The sequence below is a fragment of the Gadus chalcogrammus genome, chromosome 9, assembly GCF_026213295.1.
Source record: "Gadus chalcogrammus isolate NIFS_2021 chromosome 9, NIFS_Gcha_1.0, whole genome shotgun sequence".
NCBI lineage: Eukaryota > Metazoa > Chordata > Actinopteri > Gadiformes > Gadidae > Gadus > Gadus chalcogrammus.
This window is the reverse complement of record NC_079420.1, coordinates 8,132,001-8,148,395: the sequence shown is the minus strand read 5'-3', so window position 1 is coordinate 8,148,395 and position 16,395 is coordinate 8,132,001. Positions and strand designations below refer to the sequence as shown.

The 16,395-nt window shown below is 50.0% G+C and overlaps 1 protein-coding gene across 1 annotated transcript in view; it reads right to left on the bottom strand.

The window, feature by feature from the left end:
• Window positions 1-31: 31 nt before the first annotated feature.
• The window catches only part of LOC130388591 (pleckstrin homology domain-containing family A member 5-like), a 67,364-nt gene continuing 51,000 nt past the window's right edge, over window positions 32-16,395 (bottom strand). The window contains exons 16-29 of the mRNA XM_056597963.1: window positions 15,616-15,696; window positions 13,352-13,414; window positions 13,172-13,252; window positions 12,482-12,631; window positions 11,917-12,018; window positions 10,351-10,488; window positions 9,034-9,160; window positions 8,602-8,717; window positions 7,195-7,410; window positions 5,632-5,787; window positions 4,211-4,344; window positions 3,175-3,317; window positions 2,773-2,869; window positions 32-2,117 (exon numbers count right to left, since the gene is read on the bottom strand). Coding sequence (XP_056453938.1) covers window positions 2,781-2,869; window positions 3,175-3,317; window positions 4,211-4,344; window positions 5,632-5,787; window positions 7,195-7,410; window positions 8,602-8,717; window positions 9,034-9,160; window positions 10,351-10,488; window positions 11,917-12,018; window positions 12,482-12,631; window positions 13,172-13,252; window positions 13,352-13,414; window positions 15,616-15,696 — 1,596 coding nt within the window. The 3' untranslated portion in view covers window positions 32-2,117; window positions 2,773-2,780. The remainder of the gene's footprint in view (window positions 2,118-2,772; window positions 2,870-3,174; window positions 3,318-4,210; window positions 4,345-5,631; window positions 5,788-7,194; window positions 7,411-8,601; window positions 8,718-9,033; window positions 9,161-10,350; window positions 10,489-11,916; window positions 12,019-12,481; window positions 12,632-13,171; window positions 13,253-13,351; window positions 13,415-15,615; window positions 15,697-16,395) is intronic.

Here is a 16,395-nt window from a genome sequence, read left to right as displayed (position 1 = left end):
AAATCTGGCCCAATCTGGCAAAACTGTCCACTATGCATACTCCGTCGTATTACAGGGGGCGTGGCCGGACAACGCCCACGAATCTCTGATTGGTCCGGCGGGGCGGAAGGCGGGGACTCGCTGACATAGTATCAAGCAGTTCCACGTGTACCAGAAATATGAACAGCGCCGTGGGTGTAGCGCTCCAGTACAGCTGTCAAGTCGCATGAACAAAACGATGAAACTCCTGTCCATTAATCTACATTTACAATGGTTATTTTAATTAATGGTACCAGAATCAGGCCCCCCGTTTTTGGCCTGAATGGAGAGAAGTGGGTTTTTGTATGTTATGCGCGTTATCTTTATTATTGAGATTACCCCAAGATCGATCATGCAACATTTTATATAGACACATACGTGCTTATTACACAATTAATTAATCGATTTGTTGTATGTTTTTGTATGCGCCTTTACTTATACGATCCGATCCGTGTTCAACAAGGAGATGGTATTAGATGTGCCACAAGAGGGCGCTCCAAGTTTACAATTTTTTGGGTAACATTTGCCAGGTCGATTCTCAGAATACCAATGTCCACGTCTGACCTTTGAGTCCTACAGACTTCCTATTTTTCCTGTGTTTATGGCAGCCCAAACTGTCCGTGAACAGACAAAAAATATCATGTCAAATTCATCAGGGAGCGACCATCCAGGCTGAGGGTCTTGAGTTTCAAAGCAAATAACTCACCCGAAAACAAACAATCATACACAATACCTCAATAAAACGGCAACGTTTATTTGACATGATATAAAACAGATGGGATATTAACATATCATTGGCATATGAGCTGCAGTATGTAACCCTATGCAATGGAAACATCCCCCATCGTTCTGTACCATGTACAATATATACACAACGAACCTCTGGTAATTACATGTTTTACAAATGGGAAACTATTTATACCAGATCCAAGAACAAAAAAACCTCCTTATTGCTTTTTACATGTGCTATTCCTTTACTCGTCTCAGCTTAAGGACTCAGATCTGGTCTTAAAATAGAACCAAACTTTTAAAAAAATCCTTCTGTTTGTTTAAATATATCTCTACGCAACAGAAAAATAACATAGCATAGCACTTCTTAAGCCAAAACATTTACATGTGTGCCGGCAATAGACTGTGGGGAGTAATCAATATACAAATAAATAAAAACCGCGAAATAAGCTGAAAACAAAAACACAGCAAGATGTCACCTCTTTGAAAGAAGGATTAATAGCCTCAAATAAAACAAAGGTTTTCCCTTCTAAAAACCGGTTCAATGTGTGATCATTTGGTTTTACTTACCTTGTGGGAAACTAAAAAGCAGGCTCTTTTTTTTTTTTTTTTTTAAAGCAAGCACTGAACTAAAATAAAAGCATCTGTAAAAACAGGTTATGTAAAAACATTTGGCTTGGTCTGTTCCAATTTTAAATAAAGTTACGGTGTGACCATGGTACTGTAGGTTTATACAGGGTCCGTATGCTCACACCATGGTGTCTCACACACACACACACACACACACACACACACACACACACACACACACACACACACACACACACACACACACACACACACACACACACACACACACACACACACACACACACACACACACACACTCTCTCTCTCTCTCTCTCAACTAAAAAACAATAAAAAAGGAAAAATTGGCAAGCCTATAAATAAAAAGACAAAGAACCACCACAAAAACTGAGTCTATTGGCCTTGTGTTATTCGCCACCACCAGGTGGGATAAGTGTTCATGAGAAAGGTTTCTGCTGAGGACCGCAGCAGTATCACAGAGGGAGTGGTGTGTGTGTGTGTGTGGGGGGGTGGGGGGGGGGGCGCAGCTAGGCCAGGTCACAGTGAGCCATTGGGGGGAGCTGGGCGGGATGGCCCCGACCCAATGGTGTTGGATGATTGTGTAAGCGTCCGCCCTGGCGATGTGCTGTCCAAGAAGGTGGGGAGGAGATTTGGGTGTGAGTGTGTGTGTGTGTGTGTGGGGGGGGGGGGGGGGAAGAGACCTTCATGGCCAGGCGGTCGTGTTCATAGGCCGGCCATGTCTGATCTTCAAGTGGAAGTCTTCACAGAGGCCAGAGCCTGGGCTGCAGATAGAGAGATAAACAGTCAGAGCCAGTGACAGACAGCGAGACAAAGCAAGAGACAGAGAGACCGACAGAGAAACAGACAACGACAGAGAGAGAGAGTAACAGAGAGCAAGGGAGAGACAGAGTGTGAGACAGAGAGAGAGGGACAGACAGACAGACAGAGACGGAGTGAGAAAAAGAGTCAGACAGAGAGAGTGAGGGTCAGAGACATAGATGGAGACAGAGGGGGATAGAGCGATCAGGAGAGAAGGAGAGAGTGTGAAGTCCTATCAGTCCACAGGATCATCGTAGGTTTTCCATCTCAGTGGTCCAAACCATTAGAAAATAGACTACACAGAAATTTGAACAATAACTATGTTTCAGCCATTACTGCTAGGGTATGATTATGGTTGGAGGGAATGGAACATTATGTGCCCATAAAACAAAATTATTATCATCATCGTCGTTTTAATTATGTCCCCATATCTTTCCTAACTAACTTCCAGGTTGCCCTACTCCTGACAGATTTAACCAAAGGGAGGACGGCATCTCAGCTTAAAACATGCTGCATTACTTTGAACGGGGCACTCTTCCTCCCACACAACAACAACAACAACATTGAAACACGGTAGATACAGAAAGAAAACAAAACAACAAAAGACAAAACTCTTACTGGGGACACTAGACACACATGAAATGAGTCCCGTCTGGGAGCGGAGTGTTAGGTGACAGTGGTGGATGGACTGGGGTGGATGACGACAGGCTTTTCACTGCAACGGAGACCGGCACGTTAAATATGCACACACTCACTCGCTCACATTTACCAACCGCACAGACTACGCATTCCATTTGGAGATAAGCAAATTAGTAAAGTAAATGGAACACCGGAAAAGGCAAATGCAATTAGGCAACGTAATTGAATACACAAAAACATGAGACTGGCATAAAACGATGATGAACCTGCTGCAGCTGAATACAGCAAGCTCAGTGAGTGAGACCCAGACCCACAGAGACCGCCAGGGATTACACACTGGCTTGGTCCGTGTTTAGAACCCATACGCAAAAGGAGGTGTACCTGCAACCAGCTTGCTGCGTTTGGAGGCCTCTGCAGCCAGCTCGTAGGAGATGTTGATCATCTTCTCCTTCTCCTGCACCTCTGCCTCCACCTCAGCCTCCTGCTCCGGACTCACCGGCATGTTGGGTGGAGCGTTCTGCATGCTATGAACACACACACAAAGTTGTTTTCACATGACAGACAGAGTTGCAGAAGACAAAGCATAAGGATACGGGTCGGAAAGGCTTTGACACGTGTACCCCAGGAGTGATCTCTGATGACAGCAGGACTCCCCAGGAGTCTTGCTGTCAATACAGAACCTCGGGGGCACACAGAGTCTGGGTTGCAAACCAAAGACTGAATATTTAATAAGCTTGTTTCGACAGTGGCAAGTTTGCACCTGTCGATGCGCAACGTCGGCCGACACTTTTCCGAAGAATGACAGATGTTTTAGCTGTGTCTCCCAACTGAGAAATGTGTATTAATGCCGGGCGAGTTTGTGTTTGCGCTGTCAGCCAATTAGACGCTTCAGATCTCCGCCTCCAGTAACATCGCAGACACAAACACAAACAGAAAGGAAGAGAAGAGGAACGCTCCAATCGCCCGGATTAGAGCGAGTCGGCTTTGATTGCTGCTCTTTGGTGACACTACCCCAGGACCGAAAAAACAACAACATGTTTTTCCTTCAATTCTCGGTTCAAATAGAAAACAGCATCTGACATTTAGAGGGAAATGTCACCGTGGCAAAGAGGGACAAACGCTAACTTCACAGCACATCAGTGGCTCTGCTCTGCATGAAGGGGTGCAGACAGGCGGCACAGATGGTCCAGAAGCATTCTCTGGTCCCGTTGTCCCGCTACAACCTCCAGCCAGCTAATCTGTCGCTCCCCACCCCGCGCCCTTTACCGCTCAGGGAGCTCATGTCACCTTCAGGCGAACGCTCGCCCTGTCAGTGTGAAGAACAACCTCTCCCACCGCCTGGCGAGATCCTTGTCGACGGACTAATGGGCATGCGGGGCGGCGGACGGGAGGACGGCGATAGCCCGACCGTGTCTACCTGTTCCTGGCTATCAGGGCTTTGATGCGGTCCACCTTCCTCTGCTTGTCAGCCTCCTGCTCCGGGCTCGGGGCGTCCTCCGGGTCCGACTCCACGTAGCGCTCCGGGATCACCACCTTGTCAGGCACCGACAGCTGGGAGCGGTGGACGAGGGCGACAACACAGAGAGAGAGACAGAGAAACAGGAAGGGAGACAGGGAGACAGAGACAGAGAGGGACAGAGACAGAGACAGAGACAGAGAGAGAGAGAGACAGGGAGGGAGACAGAGACAGAGAGAGAGACAGGGAGACAGAGAGACAGGGAGAGAGACAGGGAGACAGAGAGACAGGGAGACAGACAGGGAGAGAGAGACGGGAGAGAGAAAGGGAGGGAGACAGATAGACAGGGAGACAGAGAGAGAGATACAGCGAGGGAGACGGGGAGATAGAGAGACAGAGAGACAGGGAGAGAGATAGGGAGATAGAGAGACAGAGACAGAGAGACAGGGAGAGAGATAGGGAGATAGAGAGACAGAGAAAAAAAATATATTAAACAATATATTAAAGAAATGAGAAAGAGAGTGAGAGAGACAGAGCGTGAATGTTAAAGCCGAAAGGGGCACACGGATGCATAGATAATCTTGACTTGTGAGGAATTTCAATAAGGCGTGGCAGACGCAGTATTAATTCATATCCCCCCTGTCTCTCGCTGGACCTTTTTTGGGTCTGGCATTCTCTCCTGATCTGAGGATCGCCGCTAGTGACTAGGCCGGTGATAATGCAAAAAGCTTTTTGGCATAATTATTTTGGTTGTACATAAGTCAGCAACTGGTGACATCACACGTGGGAGGAGTTTAAAGGCTAATGATGACTAATCCTCCCTCACAGCTGTCGGTAGAAGAGGGGCATTTTAATGCTATCCAGGTGAAGGTGTTTCCATTAGAGATCCACGTCATCTCCAATATTTTGAATGCCTGCGTTTCTCTTTAATGGGGTCTGCAGGTCCATTCACTTCACCATGGGAGAACGCAACCACCTCCACACACACACACCAATCTCCACCCCCCCCAAAACAGAAACACACACACCCCCACACACACACACACACACACACACACACACACACACACACACACACACACACACACACACACACACACACACACACACACACACACACACACACACACACACACACACACACACACACACACACACACCTCTACTCCCCCCTCCCCCACACACCGACTCCCTTTCCCACCTCCAAAACACCCCCCTGCCCACCCACTCCCACCTCAAGTCACCCCTACCTCCACTCAAACCCAGCCCCACCCACCTCAACTCACCCGCACCTCCACTAACCCCCCCTCCACCCACCCCCATCTCCACCTCAACACACACACACCCACCTCCACACACACACACACAGCCACACACACTACCTCTCGGTCCATGTTGAAGTGCTGCGAGGCCTCCTTCAGGCGGGCGATCTCCTGGGCGGGCGTCTCCTGGTCCCGGACCACGTCCTGCATCCTCAGAGAGTTCTCCAGCTCCAGGATGTCGTTGCCCATCACGTCCTCCCTGCGCCGGCTCTGGAGCTGAGGGGCACACGGGGACGGGGAGGTGAGGGGGACACTTGGTATGGAGACAGGGTCGCGGCCGAGTGTTGGAAAAACAACAACTTTTTAAAAAGGACTCATGTCGAGATGGATGGATGCTTTGGTTGATTCCGAAGGAAATTCAAAATCCAATCCAAATTCCAGTAAGCACAGGACACACACACACACACACACACACACACACACACACACACACACACACACACACACACACACACACACACACACACACACAAAGAGGTCAACAAAAACTAAGTGATTGGTAGTAGCTGAAACAAGTAAAGAAAAAAGGAAAATAATGTTGTAAAAAGTGTGTCACTGCCTTAGCCTGCAGCCAGTTCTACTCCTGATCTATCCCAAGTGCAGATCTGGAGTTTGGATACCTGAAATGAATGCAACACTCCGAGAACCAGTCTCCTCCCTTGATACAAAGCCTTGGATAGCCATCTTGTGAATTATTAAGACTTTTTAAGAATTTAATTCCCTTGAGAATAAGTGTGAGTATCAGCATATTGCTGCTACATACGGCTTTGCTAGCACAATAATAAATGAGGGGAACTCGCTTGTGTAATCAATTCACAGCTGCGCGAGCTGACTAGGCAACGGTAAAATGTGAGAAAGACCTCTCAATGCGAGAAAACGTGGGTCTGTGTGTGTGTACTTTGAAGCCTGCTCCTACCATCCTCACCATGCGTTTATTCAGCAGACATGCATGTGATTAAGTCGCAGTTAGGGGAGAGGCATCTCCTCTCCTCAGCCCCGTCGCAGCCCTCAGCGCAGCGTCTAATCAGCGCTGTGTCAACCTTTTAATTCGGCGAGCGCTGCTAGGATAATCAAAGCGGCAGACATTGATGGCTCCCTCCTCAACCGACACAAATGACACGCTTCGGTCCTCAATGGCCAACGCTAGCGTCGCCTCGATGTTCGTCAATCATTTTGTGGTGATCCCCGTTGAGAACAGAAAACGGTGTGTTGCCTTGATGCAGCGTTGGCAGCGGACGCGGGGGTAACCGGGCGGATTTGCAGAGAGTCGAACCAATAACCTTCGGGTTGGGAGTGGAGCAACCTTGCAGCTTCTCCACTATCCGGTACCCCTGTACCGTAAGGGGACCCTAATTAGCCATTAATTAACGTTACTTAATGGAGTAATAAGCATTATAATATAGTTAGCATAGTGGTTAAAACTAGGGTTTGTGGGTTATAATCATTTATACATTATTGTAAAAGAATGGATAAATGATTAACCTGAACACCGTGAATAAACAGAACATGATTACAGCCTAACTATGCCATTAGTTAACTGTAGATTAACTGTTTGTTAATGCTTATAACTGCAGTGACTAATGTAAAGTGTAACTCGCCCCTGACGTGGGGGGTCCCCTCTACCTGAGTGCTGCGGGGCGGGGTCTCCCTGGTGAAGGAGGGGCTGCGGCTGGGCGTGTTCTCCTGGCCCCCGCCCAGCACGCTGCGACCCCCCTTCTTCTTCTCCCGGAGCGCCCCCTGCTGGTGGCGCCGGATCCGCTCCAGCTGCTCCTCCACGCTCATCCTGGGACGGGCGCTCTCCGACCCGGCCAGCTGGTCCGCGGCGCTGCGGGGACGGTCCTGGACACACACACACACACACACACACACACACACACACACACACACACACAAACAGACAAACCCACGCAGATACACATCACACACACAGGACGGACAGACACACAAAAAACCCATGGTTAGTTTTAATTCCGGCATGAACACATTCCTGCCTTCCTGACAGAAGCCCTGCGTTGGTCGATGGCTGACCGCCTTGCACTGAGGCATTGGGGACAGAGGGGAGAAAGAGTTGGTGCTCTGACAGGGATGCAGACCGCCGGAAGGGCCTGGCAGATGCAGCACACTGACAAAGCCAGCCACCAGCACCACTAGGGCTATCTGGGCTGTTCAGGATTCTGGGGCAGGGACGAGGTCCGCTGGCACGCGACACGCGCTCCCCATCACAGGCCGACGAGGACCGAGTTCAGCTTGAATAGAATGCGTGGTTCAACTTTTGCCAGGGGGCGGAGGATGAGGTTCAAGCATTCAGCCGGGCTTTGAAAGAAAATCTTTCTCTGATACAAGCAGGCAGATGCACACAGACACACACAGGCAAACACACACACACACACACACACACACACACACACACACACACAGAGACAGATGCACACAGGCACACACAGGCAAACACACACACAGACACACACACACAGGCAAGCACACACACAGCCAAACACAGGCAAACATACACACACACACACACACACAGCCAGATGCACACAGACAAACACACACACACACACACACACACACACACACACACAGGCAGATGCACACAGGCAGATGCAAATACACACACACACACACACACTCTCTCCACTGCGGTGGTTCTAATAACACGGTTAGTAAATTAAAGTGGTGACTCTGTGGAAACTGAATGTAAATCAGGCCTGGCGTTTATGTGACTCCAGCCCACTAGGAGAATGTGAGTCAGGGCTTCATCCCCCTCCCCCTCCCCCTCCCCCACGCGATACGTTTCCATAAAAAAATTACAGACAAACAAATCCGAATTTGAAGAACAAGCTGTTATCCGTGACGGCCCATTACATCCCTAAGATGTGATGCATGAAGAGCACAATAATACGGTATCATGCTCGTTGGATTTGTTTATCAACTAAAATCCTCATCTCCAAGCTATTTTCCTGATATGATCACAGGGTTTTCTGGTCCCGGTGAGCACCAGGCGGTTCGGACCGGTTCTCTACTCACGTTTCTGGATTCGGGCCTCCTGCTCTTCCTCAGGGTGACATAGGACCCTATGGAGGAGGAGTCCATCATCGGAGACTTGGTTCTCGGGGGTACGATGCCCACTGGGTAGCAGACCCCTGGAGCAACGCAGAAGAACGATGGTTCACGACACATTGTGGCTGCTTCGTCAAAGAAACCACAGAGGGGTTGCACACACTTCATACGAGACTAGAAACTCCTATAACAGCACACATTTGATGTGACGGCATCAATGAATCTTCCAAATAAAGGGGCTGAATCAATTATACCAATGAAGTCAGAATAAGATGCTGAAAGACCTTGCTAGCTCAAGGTCTGCACCAAAAGATATTCCCAGACAAGGCTCTCCCCAGTCCATTGTCTGGTGTAGCAAGACGCGCTAAAAAGTACGGATGAACCGAGGAGAGCCGGTACCTCTGCTGGCGGAGGACTCCCTCTCCCCCAGGTGGTCTCCTCCCGACCGGTCCTCTCCGTTGCTCTCGTCCACCTCGGCCACCGTGGTGAGCTCCGGCTCGCTCTTGTACAGCCGGTAGTCTGGTCCCTGGACCCGGGGGGGGGGGGGGGGGGGGGGGGGTAGACAAGGCAGACGTTCACAGGACAGTCAAGAGATCCACCCACGGCTCGATGCCTGATGATTCACGACCGGGCCTTCAGGCTCCAGAGTGAGTCATCGGTATTGTGGGGAATGACACCATCGCATTGTGGCGGAGTCTAACAGAACGGCCGAGTTTTTGTGATTGAATGGTGATGAGAGAGAACATCACACGTTTTAGGCTCAGCATCGAGGGGGGGGGGGGGGGGGGGGGGGGGGATGGTTGTGAGAAGAGCTGTGTTTCCGTGTCTTTGGTGGAACAGTAAAGTTAAACACAAAGCGGAAACATCAGGGTGCTTTGTCGTGGATTCTTCATCACAGAGGGAACACAAGACGAGATGCTACAGCAACCCCAGATAACAACATAAACGCTGGAAAACAAATCAAAACAGGACTACAGAAAATGAAGAAAAACAGGAGGCGCAATCACAAAACAAAACCAAAAGACGATGTGCAGCAAAAAAGATAAATCAAAAGAACTTAAATCCACAGAAGATAAATGTGCGTTTCAGGCATCGCATCGGCAGGCTGCAGACGGCAGATAACTTGATGGGTTTGACACAAAAAATAACAAACATGAATAAAAATATACAGATAAAGAAAAACGAGAAAACGGTGGTGAAAGGCAGGCCAGCTGGGGGGGGGGGGGCTATGGTGAAATGGTGGGACAGCCACGGCGGGAACATAACAGCCTTACGCTGTGCGCTCCGTTCCGGGCGCCGTTCTTGCGTTCCTCCGGCCTGTGGAGGGTGGAGGGGCGGACCCCGACGTGGGGGGGCGGGGGAGGCACGGAGGGAGGGTTGGACTCGTAGGACTGGGGTAGGGGCGGCCGCGGGGGGACCGGCTCCTCCCCCGGCCGCGGCTCCTGCTCCTGGTGGTCCTGCTTCTGTGGATCACATGAGGCACCACAGCTCCGTGACGGGGGGGCCGCCCGGGGTGACGCCAGCCCCACCGCGGGGCTGACTGAACACGCTGGACATGAGCACCAGCGCCCCCACTGGCAGCTGATGACACACGGCCACGCGGCCACACGGCCACGGCCGCCGGCGGCGCAACGAGAGCAAAAAAAAGGCTAAGGAAAAAAAAATCTCGGACACCCGACCCCGGTCCGGTCAGGTGCGCGGCGGGGGGCGCCTCACCTCGGTCATGGGCACGGAGCCGTAGCAGCCGTCGGGCCCGGGCCTCTGGGGCCGGTGTTTACTGAGGGCCTCCATCACATCCTGGATCCGCCACAGCTCCTTCTGGATGTTGACGTGCTGCTGACTGGGAGGCTCCGTCTGGAGGGGGGGGGGGGGGGGGGGGGGGGGGGGGGGAAGAGGAGAGAGAGAGGAGAGAGAGAGAGAGAGAGAGAGAGAGAGAGAGAGAGAGAGAGAGAGAGAGAGAGAGAGAGAGAGAGAGAGAGAGAGAGAGAGAGAGAGAGAGAGAGAGAGAGAGAGAGAGAGAGAGAGAGAGAGAGAGAGACACACACACACACACACACACACACACACACACACACACACACACACACACACGACGTCAGTGTTTATTATGTACCTGAGTGAGAAGGATAGTCTCATGGTTCAGATTATTTGGTTTCTGGCTTCTAGCCAGTAGCTGAGTAGCTGAAGGCTACTGGGTTCGATTCCCAATATCCGCAACCCAGCCAGCAGGCGTCCTTGAGCAATGCCCTAAGCCCCCCATCGGCTCCTCCGTGACATGAATTCACTGCAGGTTGCTCTTGGAAAAAGTAACAGCAAACAGTGCAAAACAGTGAATTAATTTGAGCTCTGGGTTGAATTTAGGTGAGAACAGTGGTGCAGGGGACGGGGGGAATAAGGGGCGGAGCAGCAGGCTGGTAGTGGGAGGAGTGGGGGAAACCGATGGGCCTGGTGAGGTGTGCAGTCACGCTGGAACACTCGGGCAGTGGTTCACTGAGAGCAGGGAGGGGCAGCGAGGCGAGGGGAGGAGAGTGCTCTGGGGTGCACTCAGGATTGATCAAGAGAGAGGGAGGGATTATGGCCAGTTAATTATCCACAGCATCCTCATGACAGGTGTGTGCGTGCGTGTATGTGTGTGTGTGTGTGTGTGTAAAGAAGGCCACCTAAAGCTGCATTGAGCCAAGACCCCCGCCCCCACCACCGGAACTCTAACTCAGCCTCTGACTCATACTCCAGCAGGAATAGTGAGTGTCTTCCCCTCCTCGCGCCCCCCCCCCGATGAAAGACGAGATAAAACACAGATCTAATTGAGGCACGCCCGCTCATCGCTGCAGTCATCAATCAGCCGGCAAGCCGCCTTGATCTCTGGTCCCTGCAGAACAGGCGGTGCTCAGAACCCCTACCATACCTCCAGCTTTGCTAAAGAAAAGTTTGGGCTTTTTCGGAGGCAATTACTGGGTGCAGTGGAGGTTGTCCTCCGTTATCAGGTGCCTGTAGGGTTGTCTGTACCTCTCTCCTCCGTTTCATTCACAGAGATGGATGTGATAAAGAAGGGCTTTACAAGTAAACATTTAATCCCAGGCTCTCCCCTTGCGCTCTCAAGCACCCCTTCCCTCTTTCCCTCGCTCTTCCGTACACTCAGAGATGTTGTCAGGGACTATTGTGTTGCGTTGTTCTCTTCTTTGAGTCACCTAAATAATAGGAGGCATGAACCGAGATAGGGCTCAGGAACCTTTGAGACCACCAGAGTGTTTGTGATGTGCGCCTACGGTCTGTGGCCCCTACCTGCGGGCTCCCCAGGGCCTCCAGCTGCTCCAGGAGGTTGGTCCGGGCGGCGTTCACGTCTCCCTCCAGCCTGTCGTAGTCCCTCCACGACCGCTCCATCTCCTAGCGCCGCCACACACACACAATAAAGCACCTTCCTGTGTGTGCGTGTGCGTGTGTGTGTGTGTGTGTGTGTGTGTGTGTGTGTGTGTGTGTGTGTGTGTGTGTGTGTGTGTGTGTGTGTGTGTGTGTGTGTGTGTGTGTGTGTGTTCGCTCCTGGCCATTTCCGCTCCTTCAAAGCTTTCATCATTTATAATTTCTTCATCATCATAATCCAATAATAAGCCTCTGTAAATATCATCAACATGTGATCACTGTCTATGCACAGCTCTCCGACTAGTGCATTGTGTATGAAGGGCGCTACATAAATAAGGCTGACATGCAAACCATTAACTCCTACGGTATCTCGCCCTTCGTCGGTTTGTGCCTCGCAGAGAGCGTTAAATATTCCAATGGTATTCGGCGGTGCTACAGAGAGAGTGCGGTCCCTGCCCAGCCCAGTGTGTGAGTGCATCGGCCTCTTTACCGCAGAGACCCTGGTGAGCTCCCTGCAGGTGCTGAGCAAGCCGCTCTGCAGCAGATCCCTCTGCTGGATCACGCTCTGCATGGCGGCGGGGTTACCGGAGCCCAGCTCGATCTCCTGACTGGCTGACAGCAGCGCCGTCTCCAGGGTGTGCTGCGGAACACAGCGGGACAAGGGGAGAGGACGCGGTGCACGGGGAGACATGAGTTCACGCTCTCTGCCAGACACGCACTCGAGTAAACAGCAGCTCATGAATGCTAATGTGTCGATGGAATTTCCCCCGGGGGTCGTGACAAACTTCCGATGCGGAAAGTAAAAACAGTATCATCAATTTGAAAGTCCTGGGGTTTTACGCTCGTTCACACACAAGCTCATGTCAATGTTTGAGGAAACGCGTCTCTGTTACAGATCCTATCGGCAACATATTCTAAATTTCTATCCAAGTTCAGTGTAACACCCGCGGTCAAGTCGATACAGAATAGAGCTTGTACATTGCAAAATCACATGGCTTAGACCGCTTCCATCAGCATAGGTTTCGGTATATTTACGTTGACTAAGGATTTTACATGACTACAACTCTCAAAATGGCCGGGTATCTCCAACTGGGCCTCCCATGATGCATTGTGACGACAAGCCCTATAAACACCAGCGTGTGGAGTAATGGTTGGATGAAAAAGGTGGACCCCCACTTACCTTCTCGCGGTGCAGCTGCTGTACTTTGCTCCCCTGGGCCCTCACCACCTTGTCCTGCTCACACAGGCGGCTGAGCTTGGTCTGTAAAGCACAAGAAGAACCCGCAAAGAAAGTCACCTCCCAAGACTTCAGGATGACATGATGAGGGCACGAGAGTGGAACTAATGGGCTGGCACTTACATCAACGTCAGCCTCTTCCTGCCTGCTCATGTACGAGTGAGCCCTGTAGTCGTCTGGACTCAGCTGGAAGAGAACATGAGGGGTTAGTCAGAGCTGTGGAGAAACCCGCACCGCCAACATGGACACAGAGTGGAGATCTAATGCAGTGTCGCGCCAGAGGCTTCATCTCTCTGCGTCACCGTGAAGAGGAGCAGGAGGGGGAAATGGGGGGGGGGGTTCTTTGGTTTGGAGGTCATTTTTCACAGTTAGTCAAACTTTGTTACTAACGCAACACTTTCTACTCTGCAGCCAGTCTAAACATAGCCATTCCGGTGACTTGTGTTTCAACGTTAACACTGCTTTTGTCTCCATCAGGGGAAGGCTCGATATAACTCTGTTCCAAGTGCTGATGCAGGGGGCAACGCATGTGTTTGGGGCCTGAATAGTCGTGCTCAGTAGTAAGTCTGTCTTGCAGGCACGTACACGGCATGTCTGGCGTGGTGACTGTGGCTACATCGTTTGGTTGTGTCGTCTAGCAGAACTCCTTATTATCGAGAAGCTAGTCATAATGAGGCTCCATTCTGACCGTATTATAAATTCACCCCGAGTTGCACGACTGCATTGGATTCCATCGTTTCAAAAACAGGCTTTCATGTCTTAATAGTTTCATTTCAAAGGCAACAACACACAATGGCGACAACCTGGGCTGAGGTAAACATACTGATGACAACTTCAAATTGCTAAACATACTAATCACATCTTCTAATTGCTAAACTCAACCACAAAACACAATTACAGCAGGGGAAACCTGTACAGGAAAATGTGTTGCATATTCAAACACGAGGATCATGCAGGCCCTGCCATAGCCCAGGGTGCTCCGGTATGGGGGTGGGGCCGACAGTGGGTGGGGTGGGGCCGACAGTGGGTGGGGTGGGGTGGACAGGAGCCAGACTCCACTGGTGAGGGACGCCTTGTCCTCAGCACTTTTACACCCCCAGAGGCGGTCGCAAAAGTGGCAGATACAGATATGCGAGATGTAACAGAGATAGAGTCTTACACGCACACACACGCACACACACACACACACACACACACACACACACACACACACACACACACACACACACACACACACGCGCGCGCACACACCGATCCCTCTCTATCCCTTCCATCAGCCATCAGGAGGACAAGGAAAGGGAGAGCAGAATGTAGACGGGCAAGTTTTAAACAAAGTCGATGTTTAAATACAGCTTCCTGTGTCCGCGACGCAAGCCTCCTGACACAACGCACCGTCTAACTACAGATTAGCTCAAGGTCTGTTTGTTTGTTACCAAACAGTGTGTACATTGCGCATCATTATGCCTGAATTTACTGGCCTAGAAAAGCAAATAAAGTGTCACGTATTTCCTTGGTATTATGGGATGGTGTTATTACAGGGTTATTGCAGAATGGTTAGTTCTAGAGGATGGTTTTAAGGATAAATAGCAGAGCTGAAACTTTGTTGAAACCACAAGTGGAACTGCTGTGGTACAATTAAACCGTTTAAACTTTTACTTTTCACTTTTAAATGATGTTAAGATCAATTGTGCGCCTTTGGATAATGTGAACTGTGAGACACTACTATGTTCTCCTTCAAGCATCGGTGGATATAAAATCCCAATCCTCTGCTGCATAAAAACAAAAACAAAACTAAGGCTTTGTTACACTTGCCGTCTCAACAGTCCTTTTGTGGATCCGTCAGAACGGCTCGCATTGTCGTAACCAAGCCATTAATTTAAGATCGGAGCTAATGCTGCATTCTTTGCTCTGTTTCCAAAATAGTGTAGCCTTCACACGTGCTACTAATTTAGACACCAATTAGCCAGTTAAGACTTCAAAACTAGCGCACTAGCGCGTTACATAACACAGCAGGAATTTTACTGCAGGATAAACTACACCTTGCCCAGACACATAAAACACAACCACGAGGAGAAGGGATCCGACGACTCGTGGGAGCCATACACACACACACACACACCACACTGTTGTTTACAAGCCATGCCCTACAACGGTAAACAACCTCTCACGTGGAATCAGGGCAATGGATGGTGCAGCAAAACAAGCAACACACAGGGGCTGGTCTTGTGATGCCATGAAGACTTCCACAGCGGTGAGGAGTGTGTGTGTGTGTGGGGGGGGGGGATAGCATTGCATTGACAAGACCAGAGAACGAAACAAAAACATCAACAACGGCAGCAGCGACTGGAGACAGGGAGACGAGGAACAAAGCCTTGGCCGGCCCTTACTTGGTGGTAAAGTTGAGGCCTTGCGGCTGAGTTCTCAATCAAACTGTGTGTCATGGCGATTAAAGGCTCATTGTCCTTCATCTAGTTCAGTGTGGAGAGGAGCAATACGGAAATGTGTCAGTCCATATGACAAGGCTTCACGTCAGACCCAACACTTGACTCCTCGTGCACTGGCTCTTTTAAAAAGGAGATCACAGCGCATTTGATGCCAGGTACTCGGGGTAGAAAAAAGCACCAACTATTCCAAAAGGAGTCATCATATATAGGACGAGGGAAGACACAGAACATCAATACAGTTAATGAATAAGCGGCTTTGGAATACTGCCTGAAGGATTAATAGTAGAGCAGCCAAAGCGAGCACTGTGGCTTCATTGTGCTTCATAAATATTTTAAGACCGATCACTTGATAACAGGAAATGTATATTGGTCAATATCAAAAACATACTCAAAAAGACAAAGCAAATAAATAGAGAGGACCAAACTTGTTCTAAATAAGACATTACTGATCTCCTTGAGATATCAACCTGAGGTGTCAATAACGGATAGATGAAAAAAAATAGAGTTGTCTGGATAATTTGTAATAAAAGCAGCACAGGATCACTAAAATCTCCTCGACACAACAGCAGCATGTCAAATTGCATAGGGATAAGCCAACCCACTGTTAAGGTTGTAGCTCAAAATTCCAAACAATACACCATAACCCTCATAACCATGGAGTAGGCCAAAATAAGAGCTTCGGAGCGAACAGCCTTGACATCCAAAAGGTCAAAGACCACGAGC